Source organism: Stigmatopora nigra, chromosome 4 (genome assembly GCF_051989575.1).
Source record: "Stigmatopora nigra isolate UIUO_SnigA chromosome 4, RoL_Snig_1.1, whole genome shotgun sequence".
Taxonomy (NCBI): domain Eukaryota; kingdom Metazoa; phylum Chordata; class Actinopteri; order Syngnathiformes; family Syngnathidae; genus Stigmatopora; species Stigmatopora nigra.
The window spans coordinates 13,466,016-13,482,294 of record NC_135511.1 but is presented as its reverse complement, the minus strand read 5'-3'; the positions used below and the strand labels follow the sequence as shown (position 1 = coordinate 13,482,294).

At 36.9% G+C, this 16,279-nt stretch overlaps 3 protein-coding genes across 6 annotated transcripts; 2 read left to right on the top strand and 1 right to left on the bottom strand.

The window, feature by feature from the left end:
- Positions 1 to 431: 431 nt before the first annotated feature.
- Positions 432 to 3,312, bottom strand: LOC144195760 (TM2 domain-containing protein 2-like). The gene is made up of 4 exons (XM_077715585.1): positions 2,942 to 3,312; positions 2,729 to 2,816; positions 2,360 to 2,475; positions 432 to 1,957 (listed from the first exon to the last, which is right to left on the bottom strand). Exons 1-4 carry the CDS (start codon positions 3,205 to 3,207, stop codon positions 1,744 to 1,746), a joined length of 684 nt encoding a protein of 227 aa, XP_077571711.1. The 5' UTR covers positions 3,208 to 3,312; the 3' UTR covers positions 432 to 1,743.
- On the top strand, positions 2,594 to 7,410 carry LOC144195759 (VIP36-like protein). 2 transcript variants are annotated; one of them, XM_077715584.1, is made up of 9 exons: positions 2,594 to 2,819; positions 3,909 to 3,985; positions 4,648 to 4,766; positions 4,938 to 5,055; positions 5,183 to 5,265; positions 6,039 to 6,200; positions 6,372 to 6,483; positions 6,574 to 6,684; positions 6,788 to 7,410. In XM_077715584.1, exons 3-9 carry the CDS (start codon positions 4,683 to 4,685, stop codon positions 6,928 to 6,930), a joined length of 813 nt encoding a protein of 270 aa, XP_077571710.1. In that variant the 5' UTR covers positions 2,594 to 2,819; positions 3,909 to 3,985; positions 4,648 to 4,682; the 3' UTR covers positions 6,931 to 7,410. The 2 variants fall into 2 exon arrangements, with proteins under 2 accessions (XP_077571710.1, XP_077571709.1); XM_077715583.1 differs by lacking the exon at positions 2,594 to 2,819 and having other exon boundaries at positions 3,784 to 3,985.
- An 899-nt stretch (positions 7,411 to 8,309) lies between these two features.
- On the top strand, positions 8,310 to 14,948 carry LOC144195591 (leukocyte surface antigen CD53-like). Of its 3 annotated transcripts, none has more exons than XM_077715330.1 (8): positions 8,310 to 8,555; positions 8,632 to 8,820; positions 8,897 to 8,971; positions 9,159 to 9,269; positions 9,451 to 9,558; positions 9,815 to 9,898; positions 10,393 to 10,506; positions 14,118 to 14,948. In XM_077715330.1, exons 1-7 carry the CDS (start codon positions 8,493 to 8,495, stop codon positions 10,459 to 10,461), a joined length of 699 nt encoding a protein of 232 aa, XP_077571456.1. In that variant the 5' UTR covers positions 8,310 to 8,492; the 3' UTR covers positions 10,462 to 10,506; positions 14,118 to 14,948. The 3 variants fall into 3 exon arrangements, with proteins under 3 accessions (XP_077571456.1, XP_077571457.1, XP_077571455.1); XM_077715331.1 differs by lacking the exon at positions 14,118 to 14,948 and adding an exon at positions 13,674 to 13,692; XM_077715329.1 differs by lacking the exon at positions 14,118 to 14,948 and having other exon boundaries at positions 8,312 to 8,555; positions 10,393 to 10,770.
- Positions 14,949 to 16,279: the final 1,331 nt, after the last annotated feature.

Below are 16,279 nucleotides of genomic sequence, written 5' to 3'. Positions count from 1 at the left end.
TTATCATTACTTTAAAGCTAATGTCTTCTTGATTATTACCTCTTTAAATGGATAGGTCTACCATATGTTTTAATCAGCTCAATTCATTTTATAAAGTTGTCCCCTTTGAGATGTATCCAGGGTATTGTAAATACAGAAAATTATTGACTTGGTCATGGGAATGCAAACAGAAAAAGACAAAATAGGAGAGTTAAATGTCAGAGTCAATTTCTCAGTAGAAGATTAGCTTTTTGTCAGTAAACTGAACACAGAATTATTAGATATATGGAAAGTGAGTCTGTTTTTGAGTAGTTTCAAATGGATTTCCAGTCCAGTGCAATTTGGACCAACAAATCATAGCACGTGAAGCAAGACGCTGTGATGCATTATGAGGGGTAGCGACAGCAAATCTTTTTAAATATTTTAACTCTGATTGAAGACACAAACTCAGATGATTTTAGGTCAATTTATGTACATTTGTAAAGAGCTACATATATCTTAGTTTGAAACTTTGAGTCAATATCCACTGATGAACAGATAGCAAGTTTACTCAGTATATTTACATACATTCTGCAAACAATATATTTTCTCATGATAAATAAGACAACAGATACAACTGTATTTGAGACATATGGTTAAATTTTAAAGTATTAGTATAGCTGATTCAACCACAACAACAACATGCAAATGTGTAACAAGTCAATCTTTACAAAAAAATAACATTCATAAAACCGGTCAGGTACAACAAGAGAAAAATTGTACAGTATCTTCCAAGGGTTTCCATAGAGTTCGTAACAGTGTTTTCTATTCCAACAAAAAGAAAAAGCACTCAGCATTCAAGATAGGTGTGGCAGGAACAAAAATAAGTACAAGGATTTAAACAAAAAAAAAAGATGAATTTGAACTATTCAATAAGAGAAGTTGGCAATTTTCAGGCAAGCTATTTAAATTGTAAAGTTGGCTACTTGAAGTATTTTACCCAGGTGTTTTTTACTCTATCTGAGAAACATTATGTTATTTCATTTAAAGATGTGAATTTTCAATGTCAAACATTTTTCTGGCGTCTACGGTTTGAAGGCTCGTGAAGCAATGAGAATCAATTTACTTGTAGAAACTGGTGCAGTTGAAGGTCTTTTTTATTTGACTGGAAATTAGAGGAAATTTAACAACTTGCAACATCAAATGGAGATCTATACTATGCTTGAAAAGCACAACTTTACAATGTCTTAAGTCAGTGTTACCAGAAATGATTGACAAATTTACAAATTAAATAATTTGAATTCAGGATAAATTCAAAGTGTTGTTTTTTAACATTGTTTTTTTTATAAGAAAATTCCATGTCATACATCCAATATTATAATGATTTAACCAGATAAATGCTGAATACTTTTGCCCAAAGTTACCTTTTTAAAGTTCTACAAACCATACAGAAATTATATATGTCCAACTGAACCAAGAACTCCAAACGTATTACATTTGCTACATGAGTTTTTTTAGCCCTCCAAATGAGCAATGTATTATCTGTTCCCCCGAAAAACTTTATACAATCAGATACTATTGCACAAATACTCAACAAGAAAAAAATATCTCTGAACAATGACCTGATGTACCAAAAAAACGATACAAATGTATGAAGTTGTATTTATGTTTTTGTTTGTTTGTCTGAAGGACCAGTAAAGTCTTCAAGTTCAAAGAATTGGAATTTTCAGTCAATTATTTAGTGGTTTGGGTTTTACAGAGTTAAGGCATTCCTTCCTCTTCTGGTCAGTAGTATGTGCACCAGTTACTATAATCACTGGGCATCAGGCCCCCAGTAATAAGCAGGATCAAGTCAACGAACCACCAGATTCCCAGGCCTCCAAGTGTGAGCAACTTTCCGACTGCTGTACCCGTGTGTCCCAGGCAGAAACGATCAACACCGAAACATCCAAGGAAGAAAGAGTACAGTAGAGTGGTGATGAAATAGTGTCCTGTATATCTGTGGAAACAATTAATGCCATTTAGAAATGCTTTCACAGCCCAAAAAAAATGTCAAGCATTGCATCTTAGTATGTTAGTCAGTATGTTAAAGTGGTGCGACTGAGTTCAACTAAAACAAAGTGAAGTGCTAAATACTTTTGTCAACATTGCCCTCTAGTGGTGAAAATACGAAAATGTAAAGGACAGTCTGGGAAGCACTTTTTACATGACCTTTTCTGAACAATAAGACAATGTATGGCCACTGAAGCATCCTTTCTTCTCAAGAATTACTCAGAATAGTCAGATTTATAGTTAATGTTTGTGGATTTCATTCATCTATGAAAATCGGTGGGGTTTTCTCAACTCCATCTATCAATTTAATCCAAGACACGAGTATGCACTTGTTAGTTCACCATCTTACTTGATGCAGGGTACACGCCCTCTCAGGAATTCTCTGGGTCCAGCACATTCAATGTCATCGAGTGCAGTGCAGACAACTGGAGTGTGGTTGACTTCTTTGTCAGTCTGGCCTCCCCACTATGCACAAAAACATTGAATCAGGAACTTATTGAATCAAAGCAGATTTATGGCTGTTTGTTGATTCGCTATAGTTATTGAGCAGGCATGTTCTATAAATTTGGAAAATTAGATCTTAAAGTCGTCACAAAATAGACTGGTGTCATTTTCTAACTAGAATGGCAAGAAAAAAATATGAGATTCTTGAGGGAAGTAATATATACAGACCTGTGATCACAACAATACAATATGGGTTATGGCAAGGTACACTTACCCCTACACAACCGTGGCCCATCTCCAAAAAGGCGCTGTTATTCCCAGCATGATCTACTGGATCCTGACAGTAGATGAACGCCTCTGGCCTGGTGAGTAAAAAAACATGGAATTATATTGTGAGGACTAAATTAGACTAATTAGAGAGAAATAGTGTCATTGTTTTGCTATCGTTAGCCGTGTTGTTAGCATTTCGCACAATCCATCTACTTACAAATAACTGCAGAGGACGACCGGCGATAGAGCGTTGTACTCAAACACTTCTGTATAATTCATATTTTCATCTGGAACATCATATTTGACCGTTTCGGGCGTCTGCTCAGAGAATGGCAGGACTGTCGAACCAGATCCAGGTACAACAGTAGCTGCTTCAGTGGCCGACGAGTTTTGGGAATGGATTCCATCCAAACATTGTAAAAAAATGACAGTAAGAAGCAAAAGTAACTGTCCGCAGAGCAAGATGTAGCTTACGGAAATCATGATCGTTGTCAGAGCAAAACATCACCCCGGATCACAATTTGAGACAGGGCAAAAGACACCATCTTTAGCAAGTTAGACAGTTTTAGTGTTGCCGTGTAATATTTGCTGTTCCGCCCTTGGGCAAGACGGGTATTGTAGTTCTCAGAAAATGTTACAATGTCTTTGCAACAAACACAATATACTGTTACATTAGTACGTATAATATTTCATTATATAGTATTGAATCATTAATTGTATCATTTATATATATTATTAAACGTAAAAATAAACGCGTGTCAATGGAAATAACTGTATCAGAGTGCACATTTCAACGTGCAATTTAGGAAGTTCATTCATTCATTTACTGCTTATGATCACAAGGTTCGCGGGGGTGCTGGAGCCTATCCCATCTCACTCAAAATTAAAACTCAAAATTGTTATTTATTGAATTGAGTCCAGCACTATTTTGGGTGCCAAACGTCTTAAGAAGCAGAAACATTCCAGCCCAATAGACGGCGATAATTCGCCCTAACGTTTTACATCCACTAAAGAAGAACTGGAAAGTCCTCATACTACAACTACATACGGACATTCATAGATCGCTTCCTCAGTCGCAAATCAAAACATCATCTCTTTGACGTTGAATGAACTACTAACTCGATGTATCTTTTAAAAAACACTTGCCACTTAATATGTTTGTTGACTTTGATTCGCACTCCAAGCCTGTCGAGGGCCGAAGACAACGAATTTGTGGAGGAGTTTTTCAAACGGGAATATTCATTGGCCAAGCCTTATTCTGGTGAGTTTACTACACTATACCAAACAAACAGGTGTACAGTGTACCTATCACCTGTTGCGATTTATTCAGTTTACTACTACTGGGTAGGGAAAAACATCTGAAATTAGTAATGAAGACTTTTGCGATGAGAAGTGATTGAATAACTAACTGGATTGTACATAAAAAAAAAAACTGGCTAGATGGGTGACTGCTTTGTATAAAGGTCAACTCAGGGTCAAGCAAGTCTTTGATTTTGGCCAAACTTATGTTCTGGTTTGCTTGTTATACTGGTTCGCTTGTTTTACTGGACAAGTCACATATTTCAAGTCAACCGCCTCCTCTCGTAAAGGGCAACTATAAGCAGCCTTCTTTGCGTTTTAAATATTTTTCTCCAATACATTGGCTTAATTTTTTGCTTGTTTTAATTTAATCATTTAAATATATAATACAAGGAGACAGAAGTTTCAGTCTTATTTTCATGCAAAATGAATATTTTGCCATTTAATCGATGGCATTAACAAACATAAAATTCAATTCCAATAATGTTTGATGGGATTTGACAACACTTAGGGTCTTTTTCCAGGCCAAAACAAACTGCGGACACATCTAACTTATTTGTAGGTACAGTTGTTTGCGAGTCAGCTGTTTTTATTCATCCTCTACTTTTTACCTTTTCCTTGCAGGTCTAGGCTTCTCAAACTCTCCAACATGGGATCTGATGGGTACCGCTATGTTAACAACTGATTATCTGAGGCTCACGCCTGACCAGCCTGCAAGACAGGGAGCTGTTTGGAGTCGAATTGTAAGTGTGCTTCACCGACTCTGAATTAATTAACATACAGTGGCAGCCTTATCTTAGATTTCAAACAAAAAGACAAGTATAGTATCCTGTTTCAAACAACATTGTAATCAATGACTTCAATTTTTGTGAGTAACATGACTAACCTGGTCCTTTTTGTTGTTGTCTCAATAGCCTTTGGTGTTAAGTCAATGGGAGCTCAAAGTGCACTTTAAAATCCACGGGCAAGCAAGGAGTTACATGAGTGGCGATGGTCTTGCCATCTGGTTAACCAAAGATCGCATGCAGGATGGTAAGAGATGAACAATATACTCCCCTGTAGGGCTGCCCATCTATACACGAGTTGGTGTAGTAGTAGTAGTGAGGATAATGCAGCAGATTTTTTTTTTTTATTATAAACTGTGCCTATTTGCTTTCAGGGCCTGTTTTCGGGAGCAAAAACGAGTTCATTGGTCTGGGAATATTTGTGGATACTTATCTCAATTCTCAAAAGAAGGCAGATGTGAGTACTTCTCTTTCCATCCTTATCATATCAATAAACGTGGAAATCACAAAACATTACGTTTTTTGTTTACAAAAATAAAAAAAACATTGTGTAGTTGCAAATTTAGTACACATTTGTTCCAAAGGCCTTAGTAAAAATGCACAATAATGTATTCCATAATATTCTCAAAGATATATTTCTTTAATGATGTTGACATATTTAAAAGATAATGTGTTGTACTCACCAGTATGTTCATTAGGTTTTGTTTTTCCTCTAACAAGCCCTACATGAAAGTTTAAAATTGAATAATAATTGATATTGATTTTCCCCTAAACCAGAGAACTTGAGAAATGCGGAAAAACAAACAAACAAACAAACAAATAATCACTGCAGTATTATGATGCGTGTCGGTCAGCAGTTCCAGTTCAGAAATACCACTTAGGCTGGCTGCTTGGGATCATTCGCAGATCCACAGATGTCGACTCGGCATTTAAACCTTTCAAGAACTGTTCACGAGTCAGTGATCATTTATTTAAAAGGGACATGAGAATATACTTCAACTTTATTGGTGAGTGATGCACAACATCACTTTCGCTTCTGTCCAAGGAATAAATTCAGCCGAATCTAAGACTTTTAGTTCCTTTATTTATACTCATGTACTTGTTTTCTGGCCTTATTGCCTTTGTGCAGACAAAACGGCAAACGTGCAAAACATGAGGTTACTTCTTGAGATGTTTTCATCTAAAGACTCGGTTTCAGTTTGACGTAGCCCATCTCTTCCTTACTTACAGAGGGCCTTCCCTTATATATCAGTGATGTTAGGGAATGGGACCCTTTCTTATGACCACAATCTTGATGGAATCCCCACTGAGCTTGGAGGCTGCCCAGCACTGGCTCGTAATTCGAAACATGAGACATTTCTTCTCATCAGATACTCCAAAAACACATTGATGGTAGGAAATTCTTTTGTAGAACAGTTTTATATACATATTCTCATATGCATAACGAGTATTCATATTGACAAAGTACCTTCATGTCAAAATTAAAAATGAAGCCAACTTGATCCTTTCCTCATCATCACTTGTCCATGATTCCTACAGAAGATTCCCTTTCTCCCCGTATAGGTTATGTTTGATGAGGGCCAACAGACGTGGAAAGACTGCACCAGTATCCGAGGTCTACATTTGCCTCGAGGATATTACCTGGGGGCCTCGTCTGCCACTGGAGACCTCTCAGGTATATAGGGAGAGAGAGAAAATGAAATAATGAGAATATACTGAACCCCTATAGAATCAGTCCTAGCTGTTGACATGCCTATTGCTACAGATAACCATGACATCATCTCAATGAAGTTGTACGAGCTGACTGGGGAGGATGAAGATGAACCCCGTGAGGAGCCATCCATCCCTAGGGTTGATGATATGGGGCAATTCCAAGGTAGAGAATTCAAGCTTTGCTCCGTCCCAAATTTAGCTTTTTGTAAAACAACTTAATGCCACTGCTACAATAAGTCCGATAAGTAATCTAATTTTCTCTGCAGTGGAAATTGAAACCGAGCAGATGAGTGCGGTCCAGATGTTCTTCGGCCTTCTGGTCGCCATCTTGGGCCTGGCTGTGCTGGCAGTGGTTGGGTTGGTTTTGTATGGACGTTGGAAGCAGAACAAACGCAAACGTTTCTATTGATGAAATTTTTAAGTGCAAATGGTGGAGAGAATCCACAATACAGAACAGCCATAAGTTTACAATCTAATGAAAAATGACTCAACACTGTAGCTATTAACAGGTGACAGACAGGTGAACTAGTGAGCAACCTAAGTGAAAAGAATTATTGTGAATTGCAAGGACATAAAGCTACTTAATTGAAGAAATAACATTGATAGCACGGACACTGTGATATTGGGTGTGGTGGCATTTCCAACTTCAGAAATATGCAAAATGAAGAATCACCATAGGTGAAATTTCGCACAGTATTCACCTTGGAAATATCCTTACCGCTAGTAGCCAGTGGATGTCGCTGTCATCAAATCTTTGTAACATTTTAGATGTTTTCGTCAAAGAAATTAATTGTCAGAAAATTGATGCACTTAGTGTTTGTGCATTCAGAAGGTTTTTGTGAAAATGCACTGATATAAAGCTTGAGTCATGCTCAAATCACATGTAATTGGAGTTGAATCATAAAATAATGTCATTTTTATTGTGACGGAAGAAGAGTTTGGTGGCATAACTTAAATGTTTGTTTAAAACGAAACATGTTTACACACAAAAATAGATGACTCGGGCTTTTTTGATTATCTTGAAACGTTAATCAAAAACCAGAGGCACCCTTTTCGAATGTATTTTGTTACTGTGTCTGCTGTGCTTTGGTGTGGCTGCTAAATATGAGCCATTGTTGCACTGGGGAAATGCCAATTTGCTTCTGACTGCACACCAGAAATATATCACAAGCAATTGTAGATGTATTGTCTTTCAATGGCTACTTCAAATATGGACGGAATCTGCCTCTTTTTAAACGACTGTTGGTGCTTTCGTGTACTTATCTTAGTTGAAATTGTACATTTTTTTAATGGGATCAGACGGAAGAACCGAGGGTTGATGTTAAAGTTGTGCGCAAGTTACAACACATGTGGACAAGTGCAATCATTTGCATTCATGAAGTTCCCCTGGGAAACTGCAACCCATTTCTGCACCATTACCCCCAATCTATACGGTTAATGAGAAGCAATACCTGCTTGATTCTAGAGTTAGTAGGAATCAATGATTTTGTTAGTGTTCTGTGGGAACTAAACACCTTTTAGGTCTTAAATCTCATTAGTATTTCTATTGTCAATTCAATATTGTAGTCCTCTTGTAAGTACTACACGGCCAATTTTATGTCCTCCTTGTAAATGACACTGTCTAATCTCTGCCATGTCAAATGTTGAGCAATAATAAAGACAGCAGACACTATTTAGTTCAATTCAACTATTTAGTTTCATTCCTTGTTTACAGTCCATATAAGTGTCTAATTGAACAATGAACCTGCTTTAAATATAGTCTTGCATGGAATTGAGCCCATAAACACCACCCATAATGTTGAAATAAATTCCAAATAGGTCACATGCTCATTGTGCTTGTGGCTTGCTGTCACCATATCAAACACCTTTGTGGTGTAAACACAGTTTACCAAAAGGAGCACTCTTATTTTGTCAAACAGACCTCAATAGGTCTACGTTAATACAAGTTGTTTGCAATTCCACAGCAAAAAAATGGATCGCTCCTGTGTAAATTGCTTGAAAAGCCTGATGGTATTTCTTAACATCCTATGCTGGGTGAGTACTAAAATGGCAAATGGCAAATGAGGGAAGTCATAATAATAGCATGCCTTGTTTTCCATCTTTGTTTCAGTTATGTGGTGCGTTCGTCGTTGGCTTTGGGGTATTTCAGGTCATACACTCAAAGTTTGAGTCTCTGGTCCCAACTTTCTGGCCCATCTACCCTGCCAACACTTTGGTGGTCACTGGTACAATTGTTACCTGCGTCTGTTATCTTGGTGTGCTCGGAGCAATGAAGGAGAATCGCTGCCTTCTTATTACTGTGAGTCTGATTACATAGATTTGCCATTCACGATAATCACACTACCTGTATTAAAATGTTATTTCCTCCATTGCAGTTTTTCACCCTTCTCTTCATCCTGATGTTGGTAGAGTTGGCCATGGCCTGTGTGTTCCTGGTTTATGGCGGAATGGTAGTAAAGAATTGATACCCACTTCTAAAAACAATCACACCAACAGCTTGATGAACGAATTCATAAATCAGACACATCATTTATTGTCTTGTGTTAGGTAGCATTTTTTTCTCATGCTGGTGCCTGTCAGTCTATTCAATGTCGAAGTGGCACAGCAAATAACAAAATTTCTATGTATGCTGTGCAGATTGACACATTTTTTGAGAAAGACCTGAGTCAAAGCTTGCAGATCTACCTATTTTCCGGTCATGGAGAGAACCAGATCATTAAAGATGATTTTGATGCCGTCCAGAACCTGGTAAATGATAAACTCAATATATTCATATAATGAGATATTTTAATAGACAGTAGTTGGGAACATGTTCTGAAGACACCTGAATGTTGAAATATAATACTTTATATGGATACATTTTCTATTGACAAAATCAATTGTCTTGTTTCACAATCAATTTTGACTTTTTTTTCTCCCTACTGTTCAGTTTAGGTGTTGTGGAGTAAATGGCGAGAAAGACTGGTTGGGTAAAGTTCCCATCTCCTGTTGTGTCGAGGATCCCTGCAACTCTCTCAACCACAGCAACTGGCAAGAGGTTAGTCACTCACAAAGACGTATTTTTTAAATAATTTAAATCATCTACATTCCAGAGTCCCATAAAATTCACAAAAAACATGATGTTTGCTTCTTATTAGACATGCTTAACGACCGGATAATGGTACATAAAACCATTCATGCCAGAAATAGCAACCACAAAGCTTAAAAAGGATCATCTACTATTAACAGGTGGTTTGTGCTAATTCCGCACTACACCTTAATAACATTGCTTTTGCTCTCACCTTTTATTTCAGGGTTGTCACTTGAAACTGAGAAACTGGTTTGCAGGGAATTATCGGAGCACCGGGGCAGGCGTTGTCACGCTCTTCATCATCCAGGTCAAGTGACTTAAGATCTATATTTACAGCTAGAAATTCCACTTATTGTCAAAGAAAAAGAGAACGTTCAGGACTCAGTGGAGATTAGAGTTCACCTCATTGTCATTGTTCAAAGTCAATGAAGTCCAGCATCTTAATAGTGGCCTGATTTTATTTAGTGTGCTGGTAACAACAAAATATCCAAGATGCTCATGTCAATATAGTTTAACTGTGTCATTTTACTGTATGTTGTTAAGGGAATTAACTGTTGAGTTTTACACAATAGTGGTAAAAAGAGATCCATTTTCTCATTATGAATACATTACATTTGTCTTAATTGAATTACAATAGCTAGGTAGTTGTATTTTTATTTTATTAATCAGATTTTTTTAAATATACCGTTTTTATGTAAAATGTTATGGGTACTGTTTATATTGAACTGATAGCTTTAAAAAAATGGGTAATTTTGTTTTTTGTTTAATTAATTGAGGGTCTTGTGTTTCTTTTTTTTGCAGTTTGCTTGTCTATGCTTCAACATCCCGCTGTTTTGCCACTTTTGTCGAAATGGACTGGGCTACTTATGAAAGGACACGATACTAAAGTCACAGTGACCCTCTGCTACTTATCAAGTTAGTCTCTTTTTCCCCAAAATATTACATTCAGACACTTTTCATTATTATGGTAGGAAGCGATCAAAAATCTATTTCTTTATTTAAATGTATATTTTATCTTATCGTATGGTTTGTTTTTTTCACATGTATATTTTTATTCATTCCCCGTAATCTCTACTTTACCATACTTAGCTCTTTAACCGTTTGTATGCTGTAACAAAATTATTTGTTTATAGATTTTAAATCAATTAAAAATAAATAATTGGATTTGTTTCAGTAGTACATATATATTCTATTATATTTTAAAGTATATATTTGAGGTGATATTCAGATGTTTTGCTGTTCCTTGCATTGTTTTCCATAAGCACCAAGCTAAAAATATATAAAATTAAATAACTTTAAAAATAATAAGCAGTTTTGATGAAGCAAATATTTTACCAAAGATTTAAAATGTTAATTGCAATGCCTGTTTTCTATGTTTGTCTATATGAGATCTCATAAACAACCTTCACTAACTCATCAGTGTTATGTTGATATATTCAAAATCAGCAATCATCCGAAGAAACATCCGGGGCACGTAATCAAGATAAATACTATTCAAAGATTTTAGTGCATCTTTAAAATAAAGACCTTTAAGTGTGTTGCCTTTACAAAGGTAAATACAAAAAGTTGATGAACACAAATTCATAGAAGCTCTATCATTGTCCAAATGCTCACAAAACTTTTAATCCAACTTGCCCTTGGCTAAATTTCAAATTCAGTCTGTGTCACAGGTCTGCTTCATTGTATTTCAAAGTAATATTTTATTGTCATCTTATCTTGGCACATCTTAGCTGTCCTCTGAGCGTCTCTGGCCCTTTGTGCCATCCATTTTCAATGTATAATAAAAACGGGTCAACCAGGTAAGTGGGTCATTTCACAGCACAAGTTTCGATTCCCTCTGGCTGCGCCACATGCTCACGTATTCTCCACTGCCAGGAAATCAAACATGTGGCGACAAGGCACGTTTTTCTGCAGGGACTCAATCAAAGGGCCAACTGACCTGTTCGTTCTCTCTCGCAAAGTGGCCCCGAATTTTATGTTCTATAATTCGTCCATATCCATCATTCCATCTTTTGCACTCAGTTCATGTCCTCTTTTGTCTGTCTTATGTTTTGATTATTCTAAAGCATTTGGCAGCTGTGTTGCAGTAGCAAGTACATAAATTCTCCTCATGACAAAATGTTAACGTCAGGAATTCCACTGTGTGCAATATAGTGCAGAACGTTCGATATATGCTGCATGTAATTAGTAGGGCTGCATCATAAGTGGGCTCCAATCATCTTTTAGACCAGTGATTTTCAAACTTTTTTGGCCACCGCCCCCTTCACCGCCGGGCCAAAATGCCAACGCCCCCCTCTTTACCCCTTTCCAACGAACGAAGCTTAAATAAATAGAAGACAGGCGCCTCAGATATTATTCGCTAATTTCGTTTCTTTTAATAGACCAATGCGCAGTTCAACTCGAATCATAAAAATTGATAGCTGATGCATTAAGCCGGTCGCTGTGCGCATACGTCTGTGGTTAAGCGTTGCCGGCGCGCTATTGTGTGCTCCTCTGCGGCTGACTGGATGGTGGTGGTTTCCCCAGTCGCCTGCATCGACGATAAACTCGCGACAATTAGTGATATACGGTATATGCGCGCTGCTTGTGAGCGCTCGAGCAGACAACGTTTCTTGTTTCAATAAAGCTTGTTTTTTGTCGACTTTTTATTACAGACAATCAATTTTTCCGGTCTTTCTACAAACACCAACGTCACATTTTACTGTAATTGCTCCATCGCCCCCTTCACTATTTCAACGCCCCCCATTCGCCTGTTTATTCGTCAGCGCCCCCCTGAAAGTTCACACCACCCCCCGGGGGGCGGTACCGCCCACTTTGAAAACCACTGTTTTAGACTTTCCCCGATAATGAATGTACAGCTGAGCTACTTGCTCTTATTCCAAATAGCCAAAAGACCATTTAAAATTAATGTAAAATAATATGTACTCTTTGCTAAACACTCGATGAAAACAGTCCCAAATGAGTGCCAGCTCTATGCATCATAAATTAGGAAAGCATTGAAATTATAAATTATGGTTAGTTCATGACTGCATTGGGATTTTTTTATATTTGACTTTATGGGAATTCACAGGGCTAGGAGAAAGTGAAAAGGGGAATGCACTGTAAATCTAACGGTTAAAGGCTTTTGCTGCTGCTGCAAAAACAGATCGTTTGTGGCAGTAGCTAAGAAAGCAAGATTATCACATAATAGCAATATGATAGAGGTCATTGTGATTCTAACTATTTGTCTCATGAAGCAATTATGTTACACTTCTGAGTCATTTTTTTAAAAGCACATTTCCATTGTTTGTGATTCCCTGAGGCAAAAATTCCTAAAGACACTTCAGTAAATCTAGAGAAAATACGCACCCAGAAACAATCCACTAACAGTTTGAATTGGAAAAGCCCCTGAACGCAGAACTGTACGGCAATGTGCTTGCATTTCAGCCATTATCCGCAAGTCAAATAATTAAATCCTTGCACTTGTGGGCGCCATTTTGCTTCCAGACATTTGCCCGATGTAATTAAATTCTGTTCACTGGGATGAAGCTCAACATACTGGTGATGGACATCTGTGACATCAGTTGGTCTGTCAGATTAGCACGAATGTGAGATGCTAAACTGACTTTCCTACTTGAATCCGTGGGCTCCCCTGAGAGTGTTAATGAGCAAAAATCCACAAATTGGACGACCGGCAGACGCCTCTATATCGCACACAGAGGACAATTCAAATCGATGGTCCACTCTAGATTGCTAAAAGGCAGACCATTTGAAGAATCAAAATACATATAAAAAGTGATTTTCTTCTCGTAAAAGTACACTAATCACTTGCTGAACTTTCTTACATAAAATTTGAAATGGCGAGAATAAAAAGTACAAATTCTAACAAGAAATGACAGGAAATCCAACAGTGTAAAGAACAGGGGAAGAAAAAAAAACATTATATGTCTGTCATTTTTACGAATTTCATATTTAGACTCAAAGCAATAAAACATTGACTTTTTAAATGGATTGGGCAAGTATAGCTATGGTGTCATTCTATCCACTATTTTGAGAAATACAGAAAAAGGTTTAAAGACGTAATGGCGTGTCTATTTTTGCAGTGATTTTCAAGTGTTTGGACAGTGATGGTGTGCAAAGTGATTGTGCGTCACCTCTTCGTCAGACATCTAAAAACAGCTCCAAAAGCCCTTATGACCACTGACAGCTCCACAGACAGCCAAATATCACACTTTGACTGCTATGTCAAATGTAGAAAATTTACACCTTCAAGCAGTAGGCTTAAACTTCTTAAGAATTAATGCACGACCTCAGTGTCACTCGTTTTAAAAAAAATGTTCAAATCTTCTCCCCTTCAAGGTGTTTTGGAATTGATGCTTTTGAGTTGTATGTAAGAATAGAAAAATACACATACTAATTTCCCCAAAAGACAGCCCCTTTGCGACATTTTAAACTGATAAGAACTATCACTAATGAGATTGCACATATATTTCCATGAAATGGAAATATTATGCTATCGTGTCATTTCCCGTATGCTTCTCTGCCAGTAATCCTCAGCATTTCCCAAGCTACTCTCCTCCGGCGAGCTGCAACACGACAGCATGTTATTTAGGTCAAGATCATCCGTTGCACGTTTCCTAGGACGATCAGCACACACTCACTGGAGGTGTACCTCATTTATTTGATAAATATAAGGCAAGCAGTGCAGTTGAACTAGTAACATTGAAAATAGGAATCATGTTGTGATACAAGTTTAACATTTTCAGGGACTTAACCTGATGATAGAACCTAGGAAAGGATATTTGCATGTTTGTGGATGGCCATACATTCATTTGCACTCACTTTTGCATATATTTAAACTGAAGGGCTTTTAATCATGGGTGTCTCCTATCATGGGTGGTGTCCAAAATGTCAACACATATCCATCTTATTATATTATGTTCTCTTAAACATTGTCCTTGTTCAAATTATAACATCAACCTGTCATATGATGTAGTCTATCATCATGATTGTCCGGAATATCATAGTTTGGTATGTTTGAGAAGACAAAGGCTCTAGCACTTGTTTCTAATTGGCCACACATGATTGATTTATGGAGATTGGATTGGATCTCATCTCCTTGACCGAGGTCACTATTGTTATCATAATTTAAACATAAAGTAGAATAATGAATACAAAAATTAAGCAAAATTATTATGTGTTTTACATTTTTATTCAAATAAACTGACTTCTAACCACCAATTCCCTCTGGCCTGAGGTGCATTTAGCCTCCGAGACTTTTAAACAAATGCTTTAAAAGAAAAATATTAATAAATAAATCAGTTTCTCAATATTCGTGATGGAACAAAACTTCAGTATGCAAACCTTGATGTGATACTTTATGAGGTGGGAGTATACATATAAATCATGAAGAAAATGTATTTTTTGGCTGGCTAAATACACACATTTCATCAAGAAGGTGTCATCACACTTTGATATTGTACGACAAGTGTCTGCTTTACGCTGATAAATGGTCAGAGTGACCCAGACTCAGATGAACAGAATGAAACATTTTACTAAATTTTGAAAGTCAAGAGTCTATGTTTGTTCCAGTGTTCCTGTGTACTCTGAATGATAACATTGAATTTATTGCAATTACATCATTTCAATCAATTCATTTGCTCTGCTATTAATCCCGTCTTGGTTTATCCACTCAAAACAAGGTCACTCCCAAATTTCAAGCTCACAAATAAATGAACATTGACCACTTTAAGATTTTTCCTTTATGTATCACTATAACGTGTTTTAAATGATTGAATCAAAACTGTAAACCATAACTCATAATTAACATCCAGCCAAGACCAGACCGAGACCAAAATATCAATAATTAGAAGGTAATTTTCTTAATTTTTTATCAATCTTTAGCCTAGCACAAAATACACGTGTGGAATATTTGAGAATTTAGAAAAATTCATTCATTTATTTTCTGAACCGCTTATCCTCACAAAGGTCACGGGGTTAAAGGAAAAATTTCACTTCAAATGAATCATAATGAAAGGCTTATAAATATAGAAAATACTGCAACTAGGCTTTTTAAAAAAAAATCTACTTTACCTTGGTTTCAGTACCACGGACAGCAATTGAGATTTTAACCCGGAATTTGTTGTTGTGTATATGAGATGGGCACGCTAACGATTTCATTGCCATCTCAGCCAATGAGTGATTTAAACTTTCGCACTATAGAGGTCAATTTACTGTCAATGTGATCTGCACTCTCATTGACTCACGTGTTTTATACGTGCCTCAGGCACTGCCAAACATGCTGTGTATGTGTTTTAACTGTAGCTGCGTGCATACCAGTTAAATCCATCCCCATCTTGTGGGGCGTAAGTTACCACTTCTTATAATGGCTCAGCATTTTCGGTAAGAATAAACATATTTGAGTGTGAGCGTACATGCTCGGTAATAACAAATGTTAAGTAGTAAGATATGAGTGCCACGTTGAGACAGAAGAAAACAGATGGGTGCTTAAATATTCATACAGTCGATTTGTTTTTATGCTTGCTGACTGGCCACCCATGCTGGAGGGGAAGAGTGAAAATAAAGCAGCAGTGAGAAGTGGAAAAGAATTGAGAAAAGATGAAATCATAGCAGGGGTTTAGAATGAGACTCTTTCTTGTGCACACTTTTAGAAGTTATTGAGATTAATCCTAATTCTGCATAGGTTCAG

Coding starts and splice junctions, on each gene's coding strand:
- LOC144195591 (XM_077715330.1), top strand. CDS start 8,493: ATGGATCGCTCCTGTGTAAATTGCTTGAAAAGCCTGATGGTATTTCTT. Junction 8,556..8,631: donor TTCTTAACATCCTATGCTGG/GTGAGTACTAAA, acceptor TCTTTGTTTCAG/TTATGTGGTGCGTTCGTCGT. Junction 9,559..9,814: donor ACCACAGCAACTGGCAAGAG/GTTAGTCACTCA, acceptor CTTTTATTTCAG/GGTTGTCACTTGAAACTGAG.
- LOC144195760 (XM_077715585.1), bottom strand. CDS start 3,207: ATGATTTCCGTAAGCTACATCTTGCTCTGCGGACAGTTACTTTTGCTT. Junction 2,476..2,728: donor TGGGCCACGGTTGTGTAGGG/GTAAGTGTACCT, acceptor TTTTGTGCATAG/TGGGGAGGCCAGACTGACAA. Junction 1,958..2,359: donor GGGCGTGTACCCTGCATCAA/GTAAGATGGTGA, acceptor TTGTTTCCACAG/ATATACAGGACACTATTTCA.
- LOC144195759 (XM_077715583.1), top strand. CDS start 3,847: ATGTATCTTTTAAAAAACACTTGCCACTTAATATGTTTGTTGACTTTG. Junction 4,767..4,937: donor GAGCTGTTTGGAGTCGAATT/GTAAGTGTGCTT, acceptor TTGTCTCAATAG/CCTTTGGTGTTAAGTCAATG. Junction 6,484..6,573: donor TGCCACTGGAGACCTCTCAG/GTATATAGGGAG, acceptor CTATTGCTACAG/ATAACCATGACATCATCTCA.